The following is a 15,013-nucleotide window of genomic DNA, read 5'->3' as shown; positions in this document are numbered from 1 at the left end:
TTTAGCTCAGTAACTACATTGTGCAGATGCCCGTTGGACATGTCCCATGACCTGGCTGGGCGTGAAGATTCAGATTTTATGGCTTCAACACAGCTTTGTAAAGAGAAGAGAGTTCTCCCAGCATGCGACAGAGTGCATCCATTCAGATAATTCTGAGAAGCAAGTTAGCTGAACTTGGACATCCAGTGGAAGGAGAGATGAACCACTGATGAGTGAGACTGCATTCCCACCCTGTTGATACAGGCAGCCTTTCCCACAAAGGTCCTGAATTTGCACTCAAGGAGAAAGCAAGCAAGCCAGCTTCATGCATCAAGCAGCCAATCCAACATCACAAACCCACTGACTTTTGTTACATGACAATCCACTTCACACAAGTTTCGCTAATTTCACCCTCTCCCATATCCCCAAAATACAAATGCAATGCTGGCAAAGACGGCCTGTTACTGGGCCTGTCTCCTTGATCCTTTACTGCAAACAGAGTGGAAGACCTTCTCCCAGATTCTAGAGTTTGAAAACCAACTAGCTGATTTGGGAGTGAATCATATTGCAAATTAAGAAAGAATCAAGGAGTCAGCCTGAAGAACTGCATTCAGATTCTGTATCACAGCAGCAGCCTCTGACTTCTGACCTTTTTATCTTGAGAAAGAAAAATCAAAAATCTTTTTATACAAAACAAATCAATCATTCTTCCGACGTAGTGAATTCAAGGCTGTTGTGAAGGTGATTTAGGCCTCCTCCATACTGGATTTATTTGCCAACGGTGAAAGACTGAAGTCCGGTGATTGCTCTGCCAAGGATGAGAGCGTGGATATCATGCGTGCCTGTGGAACGAAGAGAAATGGGAACAAAGATCTCACTGGAAAGGGTAATATGCCATATCATGTCCACACTAGCGGTTGTACTCATGTAACTATATTGGTAAATGAAAGTCACCCCCCACCCCGACAAACACCATTATCTGGGGGTAAAACCTGTGTATAGACCAGGCATAAATCATCAGATGCTAGAGGATAAGCATGATCCAAGATTATCCATCAAACAGTGGCAGGGCTTGCTTCCCCCAGAAGGTGAAGAAAGGCTATATTAGCAATGAGCGAAGCAAATCACTAAAATGCAGCCACCTCTAGGGTGGAACATGGCAGCTGTTTCAGCAGCGTATAGCAATAGCGAACAAGAAAGGAGGGCAGGAAGTGAAGAACGTCATAGCCAATTGGAGCTGTAAGTCCCAATGGGACACAGGGACATTGGATTGGAGGGGAGGGGAAGGGAGAATGCCTCCTACTGAGGCCCGCCCTGCTCCCTGAAGCACAGCACCCCCTAGCACCCTGCTTTCTATCCCTTACCTCCATGGTCCCAAAGGAGCTGGGAAATCCCAGGAACCTTCATGGCATTTGATACAAAGGTGTACGGGGAGATTTACCTTCATAGGTGTTCACGGCCTCCAGGTTCATGACATGCCGGATGACGTGGTATTCGTCGGCAATGCCGTTGCCCCCCAGCATGTCCCGGGCCTGGCGGGCAATATCCAGTGCTTTGCCGCAGGAGTTCCGCTTCAGCATGGAGATCATCTCGGGGGCAGCCCTGCAACGACAGGAGCGATCAAGGGCACTGGGGTGGAAGGACAAGCTCCCCGGTGGAGCCAGGGTTTGTGCCATGCTGGCACCAGGCTGAGGGAGACCTGGCAGCTTGGTCAAAGGGGAACGGCCTGTTTTTCTCTAACCATGTCGTCTGGATCAGAACCAACGCTCCTAGAGGGGAATAGGGCCCCTGTCCCCACCTGCATGAGCCAGGCAGTCCCCGAACCGGGGGCTGGATTGGAGCCATTGCCTCTTAGAAGGAAAAGGCCCTGTATGTCCCCCATACAAAATGGGAAATGGCTGCCCAGGAAAGAGCACTGTGGAAAGGGAGCCGGGGATCATAGTGGATCACAAGCTAAATATGAGTCAACAGTGTCATGCTGTTGCCAAAAAAAGCAAACATCATTCTGGGATGGATTAGCAGGAGTATTGTAAGCAAGACACAAGAAGTGATTCGTCCGCTCTATTCCGCGCTGATTAGGCCTCAGCTGGACTATTGTGTCCAGTTCTGGGAGCCACATTTTAGGAAAGATGTGGACAAATTGGAGAAAGTCCAGAGAAGAGCAACAAAAAATGATTAAGGATCTAGAAAACATGAGCTATGAGGGAAGATTGAAAAAAATGGGTTTGTTTAGTCTGGAGAAGAGAAGACAGAGGGGACATGATAACAGTTTTCAAGTACATAAAAAGTTATTATGAGGAGGAGGGGGAAAAATTGTTCTTCTTAACCTCTGAGGATAGGACAAGAAGGAACAGGCTTAAATTGCAGCAAGGGCGGTTTAGGTTGGACATTAGAAAAAAAACTTCCTGTCAGGGTGGTTAAGCACTGGAATAAATTGCCTAGGGAGGTGGTGGAATCTCCATCATTGGAGATTTTTAAGAGCAGGTTGGATAAACACCTGTCAGGGATGGTCTGGATAATACCTAGTCCTGCCATGAGTGCCGGGGATGACTAGATGACCTCTCGAGGTCCCTTCCCATTTTATGATTCTATTTGATTCCACAACGTCTTATGCCACTACTCCCCCCGAGCCTGGGGCTGGATCAAAGCCGGTGTACCCTGGAAGGGTAAGACCCTGGATCCATTCCCCACCTGAGCCAGCCAAACCCCTTCTAGCTTTGCTGTCTAACCCACAGAATAACTTTTTAGTTGAGAAAGGCAGGTACATACTTGTCTTCATCCTTTAGCCTCCCCAGCTGCAGGCAAGCTTGTAAGCCAATGGTGATTTCGGTGAGCATATCAGCCAGCTTCTTCTGGACCAGCTGGTTCCTAGCCAGTGGCACCCCAAACTGGATCCTAGGGGAGGACAACTTAGTTAGGAAACCACGGAGCAAAAAATCACTTAAAACTCCTGGGGCAGATCCACCTCTGGTGACTGCCTTCAGTTGGGATGGAGCATTATAGTAGGTCGATTAGGTAGTGCCTAAAAGCCCCATCCAAAATCCCCATTGTGCTGGGCGCTGCCTTCACTGCTGGACTCCACTGTGTTCTCCCACAGCTGACCGCTTGCATTCACCCCAGTGGGTTAGGGAAGGAGGCTGAGAGTCAGGACTCCTGGGTCCCATTCTCAGCTCTGCTACTGATCCACTGTGCGAGCTTGGTCAAGTCACTTTATCTCTCTTGCTCAGTTTTCCTTCCTGGCAAGGACTCTCCCATGAACGCAGTGAGGTCTAAATTAATCAGTGCCTTTAAAAAGAGGCAGGCAGGGATCCCCCAAACCTACATGGGGCTTCCCCCACCCAGGCACAAAGAGTTCTCCCCTCCAGCACACAGTCATTACCTGTCCAAGGCATACTGCCTGGCTGTCTCCAAGCAGAATTCAGCAGCTCCGAGTGCTCCCCAGGCAATGCCATACCTGGCGTTGTTCAGACAGCCAAACGGACCCTGGCAGGACACGAGAAAGAGCCTTGATCATTAACCCCCAGGCAACGTTGCCAAGGAAGAGCACATGACCTCTCCTCCCGCCAGCCCCCTGTGTTAACAGGGCAACAGTTGCTTCTGGGGTGGGGGCGGGGCACAGCAGCTGTTTCCATCAACCACACAGCAACCATGCCCAAGACAGGAAGCGAGGAAGAATCCGGCAGTCGATTGCTTCCTATGGTTTGGGAAGCTGAAGGCAACTGCCAAGGTGAGGGTCCGGCAATGGCAGCTGGATTAAAACCCCTTGTTTTAAAGGCCATTCCCTTGCAGCATAGTGCCCCCTAGCACCGCACTGGAGTCAGCATTGGCTCTATGGGGAAAGCACCCACCGCTGGCCCCCCTCCCCACAGCAGCTGGAGTCTCTCCTCCAAGCAGTGTCCCCAGCTAGCCCTGCTTAGGCTGTGAGATCATGGGGAACCGAAGAATCGGCTGGGGGGAGAGGAGGTTGGACTTACCGCGAGCCCGGAGACATGCGGCAGCAGGTTCTCCTCCGGCACTTCCACGTCCTCCATCAGGATCATGCCGGTGGTGGAGGCCCGCAGGGAGAACTTGCCCTCGATCTTGGGGGTCGACAGGCCCTTCATCCCCCTCTCCAGGAGGAAGCCCCGGATCCTCCCGTCCTCACACACGGCCCACACCACGCAGAGATCTGCCAGCGGGGAGTTGGTGATCCTGGGAGGAGATGTGAGACCCAGCTCATTTCGGAGACTCCTAGAGCTCCCCCCAACAAAGGAAGCAGGACGACCCACAGAAGGGAGATGTGAAACACCCCAGAAACTCAATAGCAGAGCCAGGGATGGAACACAGGAGTCCTGGCTCCCAGCCCCTCTCCCTGGAGAGGCCCAGGATTGGCTGAGCCATGGGGAGCAACAGGGCAGGGCTGAGATCATCGGGGTGCAGCAGTTGGAGCGGGCTTGCCCAGCTCTGGGGCCACAGAGGATCTGGTCTCAGGGCAGGGGGGCAGTGAGACCATGGGCTTGGAGCTGCTGAGAGCCGTAGGCAGGGCTAGTGGCCGGGCTGCCGGGGCCTGGCTCTGTCTCACCAGGTCTTGGAGCCGTTGAGCGTGTAGGTCTTGCTGGCCGGGTGGTAGCGAGCCCTGGTCTCCATGCCCCCGGGGTCGCTGCCGTGGTTGGGCTCGGTCAGCCCAAAGCAGCCCAGCAGCTCCCCTGTGGCTGAGGACAGCGAAGCCAGTGGGCTTGGGTGGAAGCCGCGGCCCTTCTGCCCCAACCCTAACCCCAGGTCCTGCACCCCCAAGTCCTGCCCCCCTCCCCTCAATTCCCACCACCACCACCCCACTCCTACTCCCCCCCTACCCCCCCAGGTCCTGCACCCTCCACCAGTTCCCATCTGCATCCCGTCCCAGGTCCTGCACTGCCTTTCCCCCATCAATTCCCACCCCGCCTCTCATCCCAGCCCCGGACAACCTGCCCCAGCTCCTGCATTGCCCCTCATCCACCAGACACTGCCCCACCCCATCTGCCCCCAACCACTTTTCTCCTAGGTTCCCCCTAGTTCTCAAGCCCCTACTTACCCCAACGCCCTCCCCCTGGTTCTCGCACTGCCTACCCCACTGAAGGCCTCTCTCCCTCCCCCAGTTCCCACATTCTGCCCCCAACACCCTCCCCATGGCTCCTGTCCCTCCACCCCTGAGGTGATACTCAATCCCACACTTGTCACCCCTCCCTCAATGGCTCTCACATCATCCGGCCCCAACGCCTGCCCTGTCCCCGACTTCCGCATCCTCCCTCCCCTGACAGTCTCATGGCTCCTTCGCCCCCAGTGCCCCCGCCAGTCCCCTGTCACCCCACTCCCTGTATGCCCACCCCAGACCTTCCCCACCTCTGTGCTCCGAGGGCCCAGCTTCCTGGGTGCCCACCCCTCTCCCAGCAGCCCGCCTCAGAGGCAGCTCTTCCCTCCATGGCGGGGAGGGGGCAAGTCCTTCCCCCTCCTGCCAACCCCCGCTCCTTCCAGGTAACCCCAGCAGAAAGCATTGTGGGAAAGAACCATCCCAGCATCCTCTCTGATCTGCCAGCTGGCCAGATAGTAGGGGACCGGCTACAGGGGACGTCTACCAGCTCTGAAGCCAGCAGCCTCCCCGGTGGATCCACGCTCCTGCTCCTAGCCAGCGAGAGCCCCCACCCGCCCCTCTCGCTCACCCAGACGGGGCAGGTATTTCTGCTTCTGCTGCTCCGTGCCGTAGGCGTTGATGGGGTGCATCACCAGGGACGACTGGACGCTCAAGACCGAACGGTAGCTGCTGTCCACTCGCTCGATCTCCCGAGCCAGCAGACCGTAGGCCACGTAGGTAGTTCCGGCACAGCCATAACCTGATATGATTGCAGAACGTGGACAGGACACACAGCAGCAGCAGCAGCACTGGTCCGAACCCCGCCCTGGGTCAGTCAAGACTGGAACTCCCTCCCCGCCTGAGAACAGCTGGGGAACGGCTCCCCTCAGCACCTGCTACCCCGTGTGCCAAGGGCTGACGGGGGCCACTCTGCAGGGCTGAGACACGCCAGTAGGGGGCACCACGTGTGCTGGGGATAGTCCATGGGCACCTGCTGCCTTCCCAAATGGAGCCACAGGGGCTGCATTGCCCGGGCACAAAGTCACAGGGTTAGAGATGCCACAGCAGTTGCTGGAGAATCGGCCCCCAGATACTGGGGGGGCCAATTCAGCCCAGCCATGTGGTCCCTTCCTGCCACGCAGGCTGGCGCAAAAAGGGCCTCGGGACTGGTGTAGCCCCTCCCCCTCACAGGGCATTGTACCCCCCTCAGCCACAGGGGGTATCCCAGGTGGGGCAGAGGTGGGCGTGGTCAGGGCAGGAGGGGGCATGACTGAGGTGAACATGAAGACAAGGAGGGGACGTGGCCACTGCACAGTCCCAGGTGAGCACAGGTCAGATCAGCTCTTGGGATTGTCTATGGGGTAGCCAGCAAGCTTCAGGAGAGCTCTGAGGGGCTTCCCCATCCACGGTGCCCACCATCCCTCTGCCCCGTGTCAGCTGGCGAGATCCCTCCCTGCATGGGACGCACTGTCCTCGAATGGGGATCCACTCCACGTCCCAGCCAGTGACCCTCCCAGCCAATCCCTCCTGGGTCCAGCTCACCTTTGATGGTGGAGCCCAGGACTCCCAGCTCCCCCAGCTCCGACACGATGTCCCGGTGAAAGACTGGAAAGAGAAGACACAGACGTGTGTCTGTGAGTGCAAAAGGCAGAGTCCCTGTCCTCTGTCCCCAGCAGCTCAGGACTGGGAGCTCCAGCCGTGCAGCTCACTTGGCTCTCCCCGACAGCAACGCAGCCCCACCAGGGGGGTTAATCTGCAGTTCCCTCCTCCAAGTGCATTTAATTCAGGCATCCACCGGGCCCTGAAGGAGGCTACAGGCAGGTTCCGACCTCTGTGAGCCCTGGGTAAATCTGGAGTCACTCCCCGACGACAACGGGGTCACGGCCGGATTCTGATCTCAGATCCCCTGGGGCCACTGAATTTAAATAGCGGAACAGTTGGAAGAACAGTGGGCGGCATCTGGGTCTGTAAATCACCAAGCACCTCTGGTTTGCATGCAGCCATGGCATGGTGCCCTGGCACGTGGATCTCTGGGACGCGCGGGTCCGGGCACCGCTGCCGCAGACTGGATGCAATCAGACGGCTCCCGGTGCTAGCGACTGCAGTCAGCATCTAAACTCCAAAGAGCGACTGGAGGCTCCCGGGACAGAGGCAGGGGTTTGTGGAACGGTCACGGGTTCTATCCCCGGCGCCGGCTTCAGGCACCTTCATTTCGGTTGGCCATGACAATTCGTGGCATCAGCTTCCCCTGGCAGTAGGTGCGGAAGGAATCCCGGATCATGAGCTCCTCCTGGGTTAGCTGCCTCTCCAGCTGCAGGGGATCTCGCCAGTCGAACTGGGCTCCCGGGGCTGGAGAAAGACAGTCAGAGCTGGCTGCACATCTAACAGCTTCCACGCCAACCTCTACCCCTGTCCACACAGGGAAGGGGGAAATGACAAGCCAGGCACCTCATCTCCTCAACCCAACCTCCCTTGCTCTGGAGGCAGATCACAAAGGGGAACTTTATTCCCCAAAGTAAAGCCTGACAGGTATTGGCTGTGGGGCGGGGGAGCCCAGGGCTGGAATAGCAGGGTGGCAGGTCAGAGTTGAGGGGCATCAACAGTTGGGCATGGGATGGAAGCCATTCATTAAAGCCAATTCCTGCCCAGCCTTTACTGGAATCAAATTAGTAATTACCAACACCCCTAGTTCAAGCCAATGCTTTAAACCCCTGATTTACAGGCACTGGGAACCCCTTGTTAAAAAAACACAAAACCCAAGCGCTGCCTTCTGGCTGTTTCACTGTCTGCTACCGACGGATTCGTAGAGGCGCTCAACCCCGTTCTCGTCAGTGTTGGCAGCTGTCCCAGGGTAAAAAAGTCCTTTCCAATGGAAGCTGGGGGTGGGGAGACAACAGTTACCTTTCAGGGGCTTCTCTCGGGCCTTCGTTTCTTTTTCTGGAAAAGCAGACAAGACCCCGGGCAGGTGGGTTATTTTATCCCTGCTCTGCTGAGGACGCAAAGCAGGAATCACTGGCTCAGATCTCGACCTGTGCCACGTGGGAGGGAGCCCCTTCTGGGCATCCCATTACCCGTCCCAGCTTCCTAGCTCTGCCGAACTAAAGAGCCAGGGGTGTGGAGGTGGGGCTGTGACAGACTCAGATCCTCCACGGATGGGGGACTTGTCACACCAGTGGGTCCATGGTGGTGGGGGCCCGTACTTCCCCCATAGTTCCAGCCCCCATCCCACCCCCTTTAAAAAATATCAACATTTAGGGGGTCTGGCTCCGGGGTGCTGGGAGAGGCTGCTCCCACCCCTACTCACCTTTCTGTGCTGCTATGGTGCCCTGGGGCCGGATGGCGCCTACCCCCACCACGCGGCAGCTGCTGCATCTCAGCAGCCTTGTCACGGCGAGTCTCAGAGCCATCTGGGTCTGCTTCTAGTCGGGAAGGGAAACGGGAGAGGCTGCTTAGGGGTGACACCCAGACACACCGATAAATCACTGTCACGATGCAGGGTGTAGACGGTCCCGCTGATCTTGTAAGCCTGTTCCCAGATGTGTCACCTGAACGTTGTAATGTGGTGCTGTCTACACGACAAGGCAGGACGGTGGTTTAATCACACCAAGGCAGCTGTGTTGCAGCCAGGTGCCTCCCGTGGGTTCTGTTGTGTGGACGGGACCCACAGCACCACTTGTTGCTATGCTAAGGGGCAGGAATGGCCCAGACACACAATCCACACTGGATCTCTGAGCCAAGCCCCACCTCTGGGTGGGGGACTGGAAGCCAGGACTCCTGGGTTCTAATCTTGGCTCTGACTCTCCTCCCAGTGCAGCTACTCACGGGTTCGGGGTGGGGGCTCTGCTAATGGACCCAGCTCCAGGATCGGAGTCTTCGTTAGGTTACAAGCCCCGGTGGGGCAGAACCTGGGCGTTAACCCCCTGGCTGCCAGCCCCCAGCCCCTCTGCTTTAGCTGCAGGGGGGGGGAAAGGGCCAGGCATCGCCAGCTGCGGGAGCCGGGGGTGGGGGGCGCCAGACCGAGCCCAAGGCACCACGGAGGTCTCAGCAAATGGGCCCCGGGAGCTGAGCTAAGCACCCCCCCGGAGAGCCCCCCCTAGGCTGGGGGTGGGTGGCGGGGACTGTCCCAGAACGGGGGGGCTGCCCCTCCCCCCAGCTGCCCTGATCAAAGAAACCGGACCCCCCCCCCAGCACAGAGCAACTCACCCGGGGGGACTGACCAAGGGGCACCTGGGGAGCCCTCTGGGTGACGTCACCAGGAAGGGGGCGGGGCGACATCTTGAGCGTGGCGGAAGAGAGCGCGATTAACCCCTCGGTGTCCGTCAGGCCCCGCAGCGAGGCCGCAGCCGGGGAGGGGGCGGGGCGCGCCATGCGGGTGGCACGTGCTGCACTGGGCACTGCGGTGCACGCCGCATGCAACCCCTGCGTGGCGCCGCCTCTCCTGCAGCTACGCGAGGGGGAAGCATCTGCATGCGCGGAAAATTCAAAGCCTGCGCGCCCGCCACAGGCGCCCGCCGGCAGCGCTGGTCTGCAAAACCTGCCTGCGTGCAACCTCACCTGCAGCGTGTGCGCACACACAGGGGAGGCATCGTGCGTGCAGCAGGCGCCCGCCGGCAGCGCTGGTCTGCAAAACCTGCCTGCGTGCAACCTCACCTGCAGCGTGTGCGCACACACAGGGGAGGCATCGTGCGTGCAGCAGGCGCCCGCCGGCCGCCTCTGCCCGGGGGAACTGCCTGCTTGCACAGGCCGCTCGCCACAAGACGCGCACTGCGTTTGTCTGCAACATCTGCCTGCAGCATCTCCGGGCAGCCCCGTGCTCCTGCAACAGCTGGACCCTGCTGCTGCTTCTCTGCCTGGAGCCGGGCTGCCGCTGGCGGAGCCATTTGGGCGTTAACAAAGAAGAGTGAGAGAAATGATCAGCGGGGAGAGGGAGGGAGCGACACCCGCCTTGCACGGTGGGGGTGGTTGATTGATCCATCCGTGATTGGCCACCGAGAGGAGGCGAGCGAAGGAATTTGAGCAACGCGAAAGATGCTACAGCCACCGGGGGGGGGGGGGGGGGGAGAAGGACACGTGGTGCAGAGTCAGCTCCGCCCCCGCGTCCGAAGTGGCTCGCGCACAGATAAAGTGTATTGGGGGGGATCGGGTCCCTCCAAGCTCCGCCCCCCAGAGCAGGTGGGGGCTGTGATTGGCTGAAGATGCGGACCCCCCCCCGACCCTGCTGTCAGGGCGGGTTGAGGCAGCTTTGGAAAAGGGACCCCACTTCGCTCACGGGATGTCTGACACCCCAAACCAGCTGGTCCCCTCCAGCCAGAGCCCCCGCCGCCCCCCCAGCTGCAGATTCTAGCCCGGAGCATCTGAACCACTGGGACCCTGCGCCCAACCGGTGGGGGCCCCACTGATGCTTCTAACCCCTGCCCCCTCCCCAGGCTCTGAAAGCCCCCCCCATCCTACAGGGAGAGCGGGGGGGGGGCACAGACACACACACACGTGGCCTGCACAACGTCCCCCCAGCTCTACCGGTGCCCCTCACTCCCGACCTGCAGCCCCTGCTAGCTCAGCCCTGGGCTCTCCCCCCCAGCTCTACCGGTGCCCCACACTCCCGACCCACAGCACCTGCTAGCCCGGCCCTGGGCTCTCCCCCCAGCAGCTCTACTGGTGCCCCTCACTCCCAACCTGCAGCCCCTGCTAGCCCGGCCCTGGGCTCTCCCCCCAGCAGCTCTACTGGTGCCCCTCACTCCCGACCTGCAGCCCCCTGCTAGCCTGGCCCTGGGCTCCCGCCACCCCAGACAGCACCGTGAGGAAGGGGCCTGGGAGTTAGAGCTCCCCCTGGGTTCTATTCCCAGTTCCCAGGGGGGCTGGGTGTCCTGGACTCCTGGGTTCTGATCCCACCTTTGCCACTGACTCACTGGGTGACATTGGGCAAGTGACTGTCCCACTCTGTGCCTCAGTTTCCCCAGGAGATGACACCGATCCCTCTCCTGGGAGCACAGGGAAGGCGTTTGTCAGTGGAAGGCCAAAGTGGGAGGGGAGCAGCCCTGGGTCTCCGCCCCGAGCATGGGGGTAAGGGGGAGGGGTTCTCAGAAAAACCCTTGAGGTTGGAATGTGGAAAGAGTGCAACAGCCCCCACTTCCTCAAACTGCTGGGGGGGGATGGCCAGACAACGCAAACAGCCCGATAAGGGGGGTGAAAAGGTCCCCGTGACATGATGCCACAGCCTGGGAGGTCATGGCCTGGGCTGGTCATGCCCTAAACCACCCCAACTCTCTCCTTGTTTATTTACTCTCTGTGAAATGGGCACATCTGCAACCAGCTCCATTGTCCCAGACCCTGATGGAGATCAGGGCCCCCTTGTGCCTGGCACAGACACAGAATGAGCGACAGCCCTTGCCCCAAAGAGCTCATAGCCTAAATATACAGAAGGTGGGAGGGGAAACTGAGGCACCATGGGGGGAAGGGACTTGCTCAGTGTCGTGAAGCACAGCGGGGGCAGAGCTGGGAATAGAACCCAGGTGCCCCAGTCTAGGCTGAAGCCCTAACCACTAAGCCAAACTGCCACCCTGCCAATCTTCCCACCCACTTTTAAAAAGACCCTTTAACTCTTTCTTCCACAGAATTTCTAAACCCAGCAGAATCCAGTTCGCCTACTCAGAGGCTCGTGCGCAGAGTCACCCCTTTCCTCAAAGAGAGGGGGCTTTGAGAGGGGGGATCCAGCTGAGCTCTAATACAGAGAGCTACGTGGAGGCGGGAGCTGCACGCAGTGGAGAAGGCTCTTGAGATGCTGCCTGAGTCTGATGAGAGCCTAAGCCCATTGCTCCTAGCAGGGGGAGCTGCCCTGTTGCAACTCAGTGAGGTGTTGAGTCTGGGCCCCACAGCTCTGGGTGGCCCCTGTGTGGGGCAGGAGGGGGAGAGCCAAGGGATCATCTCACAAGCAGACAAAGCCTGGCTGCATAGGGAAGTATTGGGGACCCCACTGCTCCCACCAATGTCTCTCTGGGAGTGGGGGTGAGATCAGAGGGGAGCTGGGTCCCTATGGGGCACAGGAAGATCTGTTGGGGGGCTGTATGGAGGGGAGCTCTCCCTGCCATGCCCCACCCTCACTCTGGGGGCATCTAGAAGGCAAAAGGCCACAGGCAGGGCCAGCCCCGAGGGCCTGGCACCTGCCGTCTGCCGCGTGGTCTGTGGCTGGCAGGGGTCATGCCCTGGGTGGGGGTGGGGCTGTCACATGGCTCATTGTGGCAGCAGAGACACGGGCCAGAGGAACCACAACTGGCCAAATTTGGGGAATGAATCACTTCCCCTTTTCTACCCGCCTGGCCTATGGCAGGGCCCTTGTGTGCAGGGGGCACTGTTCTGCCAGTGCCCCTCACTCCTGACCCGCAGCCTCCTACTAGCCCAGCCCTGGGCTCCCCCACCCCCAACTCTGCCAGTGCCCCTCACTCCCGATTCACAGCCCCCTGCTAGCCCAAAGCAGCGTGACTGGGGGTCAGGACTCCTGGGTTCTATTCCTGGCTCTGTCCTGACTCGCTGGGAGAGCTCAGATTCGGTTTCCTGCTCTGCACCATGGGGATAAGGATCCCGACCCTTTCCCCGCGTGGGTGCGAGGCTGGTCCCTGGCGGCCCCTTGAGCACTCAGAGCTCCTGGCAGGGCTCTGATCTCACAGCCCCCCTCCCCCCGTGCTAATCAGGGCTCACACATGGTCTGGTGCGACAGGAGCTGCAGATTAGGGCCCAGCAGCTCCTAACTGCCGTCAGCCCCAGGAACTGGGGGAGCTGCTGGGGGGGGAACCTGATCCCGGCCCCCCACCTCTGTGCAGCCATCACCCTGGGGCTGGAATCCCCCCTAGACCCCTTGGGAGGCTGCAGGCTCCATGCTGGGAGGTTAGAACTGACTGGGCTGAGGCCTGGCGAGCTCGTCTCATGCAGGCGTCAAGCCGTGGCTGCTGGGCTGGGAGGGAGCGAGGGAAACACTCAGCGCCCCCCTCCAGCTCATCTGCCCCCTTCTGTGTGCCCAGTGGGGCAGGGGGAGAGATTCAATGGCTTCTGGGATCAGGGGTGAGAGCGAGGCTGGGGGCAGGCAGAGGGGACCCCCAAGGGGGGCTCCCCACTGCAGTGGGAATCAGGTATGTTGTTCCCCCAGTGACCCCTGGGGCTGCCGGGTGGGTCAAAACCCATCACCAAACCCCCAGAGGCCAAGGCACCCAGGACTCAGACCCAGGATTTGGGGACGTGAAGCTGACTCAGTCCCTCACCCCCTTGGTTATTCCAGCCCTGGGCCCCAGCCCAGCTCTTTGGTGCCTCTCAGTCCTGACCTGCAGCCCCATTCTAGCCCAGCCTTCGCTCCCCAGCGCACCGGGGACTGTCTGCCCCGTGTCTCAGCTGGAAAGTTCCCCGCTGCTGGCGTCGGAGCAGATCCGGGCGGGGGGGTTTATCTCCAGCTCTGCCCCGGTATCAGAGCTGGGGCAGGTGGCCGGGCTGCGCTGGGGCAGTCCGATAAAGCCCAGGTGGCTGGTGATCTACATCCATGCACTTTCCTGAAAGCAGCGGGTCAGGTTTTGGGACAGGGAGGTTGTCTCTGCAGGGAAGGCCTGACCTGAGGGGTTGGGTGGGGGGCAATGGGAGTCAGGGGGAGACAGAGCCACCAGGGAACAGGAGAGTAAATAGTTGCTTCAGTCAGTCAGGATCAGAACCCAGGATTCCTGGCGCCCAGCCTCCCGCTCTAACCACTAGACCCCACTCCCCCGAGCTACAGAGAGAACCCAGGAGCCCTGGCTCCCAGCCCCCCCCACTCTAACCGCTAGACTGTACTCCCTCCCTTGGTTGGGGTCGGGAGGGTGGGGTTCCCTGAATCTTGTTTTGTTTCTCAGGAAACTCGCAGCATTTCTGGTTCCTTGTTTCCTTTGATGAAATTTGAAAGGGGCTGAGGCCGGAAGAGAGAAAATAGTGTGGTATAAAAATCCAGGACAGGCAGGGTTAGGGGGACAGAGAGTGAAGGGACTCCTGGGTTCTATCCCCGGCTCTGGGAGGGGAGTGGGGTCTCTGGGAGTGGGGGGGGGGAAGGTCTGGGAGCCAGGACTCCTGGGTTCTCTCCCCAGCTCTGGGTGGGCAGTGGGGTCTAGTGGGCAGAGTAGGGGGCTGGGAGGCAGGGCATCTGGGTTCCCTCCCCAGCTCTACTGCGTGACCTGTGCTGGGCCTTGTTTCACCCACTAGAACCTGCCTGGGGGCATGACAATGATTTGTACTTAGCTGGCACCTTCCATCCCCCAACCTCCTGTGATTCATACACCCTCCTTCCCACCTGGAGGCCCCGGCCTTGTGCTGTGGTGGGGGAGGCTCCTCGCCTCCAACCAGTCAACCACGAACTTTCTACGCCGCTCTGGTCACTGCGCCTGTAGCAGTACCCCCATTTCACAGGAGGTGAAACTGAGGCACCAAGGCAAGGTGTGTGTGTGTGACTTGGCCAAAGTCACCCAGCAAGTGAGTGGTGGGAATAGCACGTAGGAACCCTGACTCCCAGCCCCCTGCCCTAACCACTAGGCCCCACTCCCCTCCCAGAGCTGGGGGGTGTCCTGACTCCCTGACAGCATCCACCTGCCCCCCAGTGGGAGGGGGCTACCAAGTGGCATCAATCATCCTCCAACGGCAGCAGCCCGGGCTACTGATGGGCCCCACGAGAGGCACCTGGGGGCTGAGTCTAGTGGCTGCCAATGGGGGGGGGTCTCTGCCCCTTTGTAAATCAGCCCCTGAGTGGGGCAGAATCTGCAGCTGCTTTGAGAGCGTGGGTGGTGGTGGTGGTGGTTTGGGATAATTTCCCAGCCCTGAGTCATCTGGGACCTGCCACCCCCTTGAGTGAAATTAACCAAGTCCCCAGCTAGCCCCCCCATGGGCCACACCCCTCATTCTGATTGGCCTAGAGGATCCCCTTATCACCTTGGTCAGCCAATGAGAGGG

The 15,013-nt window shown here is 59.3% G+C and overlaps 1 protein-coding gene across 6 annotated transcripts; it reads right to left on the bottom strand.

The window, feature by feature from the left end:
* Nucleotides 1–672: 672 nt before the first annotated feature.
* On the bottom strand, nucleotides 673–11,560 carry GCDH (glutaryl-CoA dehydrogenase). 6 transcript variants are annotated; one of them, XM_050925102.1, is made up of 12 exons: nucleotides 11,346–11,489; nucleotides 8,370–8,484; nucleotides 7,967–8,002; nucleotides 7,271–7,414; nucleotides 6,608–6,670; nucleotides 5,655–5,825; nucleotides 4,541–4,670; nucleotides 3,954–4,170; nucleotides 3,359–3,462; nucleotides 2,749–2,874; nucleotides 1,421–1,581; nucleotides 673–821 (listed from the first exon to the last, which is right to left on the bottom strand). In XM_050925102.1, the coding sequence occupies exons 1-12, from the start codon at nucleotides 11,379–11,381 to the stop codon at nucleotides 748–750; spliced, it is 1,377 nt and encodes a 458-aa protein (XP_050781059.1). In that variant the 5' UTR covers nucleotides 11,382–11,489; the 3' UTR covers nucleotides 673–747. The 6 variants fall into 6 exon arrangements, with proteins under 6 accessions (XP_050781059.1, XP_050781062.1, XP_050781065.1 ...); XM_050925105.1 differs by lacking the exon at nucleotides 11,346–11,489 and adding an exon at nucleotides 9,716–9,983; XM_050925108.1 differs by lacking the exon at nucleotides 11,346–11,489 and adding an exon at nucleotides 9,716–9,983 and having other exon boundaries at nucleotides 8,370–8,481.
* Between the last annotated feature and the right edge of the window lie 3,453 nt (nucleotides 11,561–15,013).

Source organism: Gopherus flavomarginatus, chromosome 16, assembly GCF_025201925.1.
Source record: "Gopherus flavomarginatus isolate rGopFla2 chromosome 16, rGopFla2.mat.asm, whole genome shotgun sequence".
Lineage (NCBI taxonomy): Eukaryota > Metazoa > Chordata > Testudines > Testudinidae > Gopherus > Gopherus flavomarginatus.
The sequence above is the reverse complement of the archived record's forward strand: the minus strand, read 5'-3'. Positions and strand labels throughout refer to the sequence as shown.

Bases quoted from the DNA above. Each gene is read 5' to 3' on its own strand.
- GCDH (XM_050925102.1), bottom strand. From the start codon at position 11,381: ATGGAGCTGGTTGCAGATGTGCCCATTTCACAGAGA. The intron at 8,485-11,345 runs GTAAATAAACAA...CTTCCCGACTAG, and splicing joins ATGTGCCCATTTCACAGAGA to AAGCAGACCCAGATGGCTCT. The intron at 4,171-4,540 runs GTGAGACAGAGC...ATCTCCTCCCAG, and splicing joins CTCAACGGCTCCAAGACCTG to GATCACCAACTCCCCGCTGG.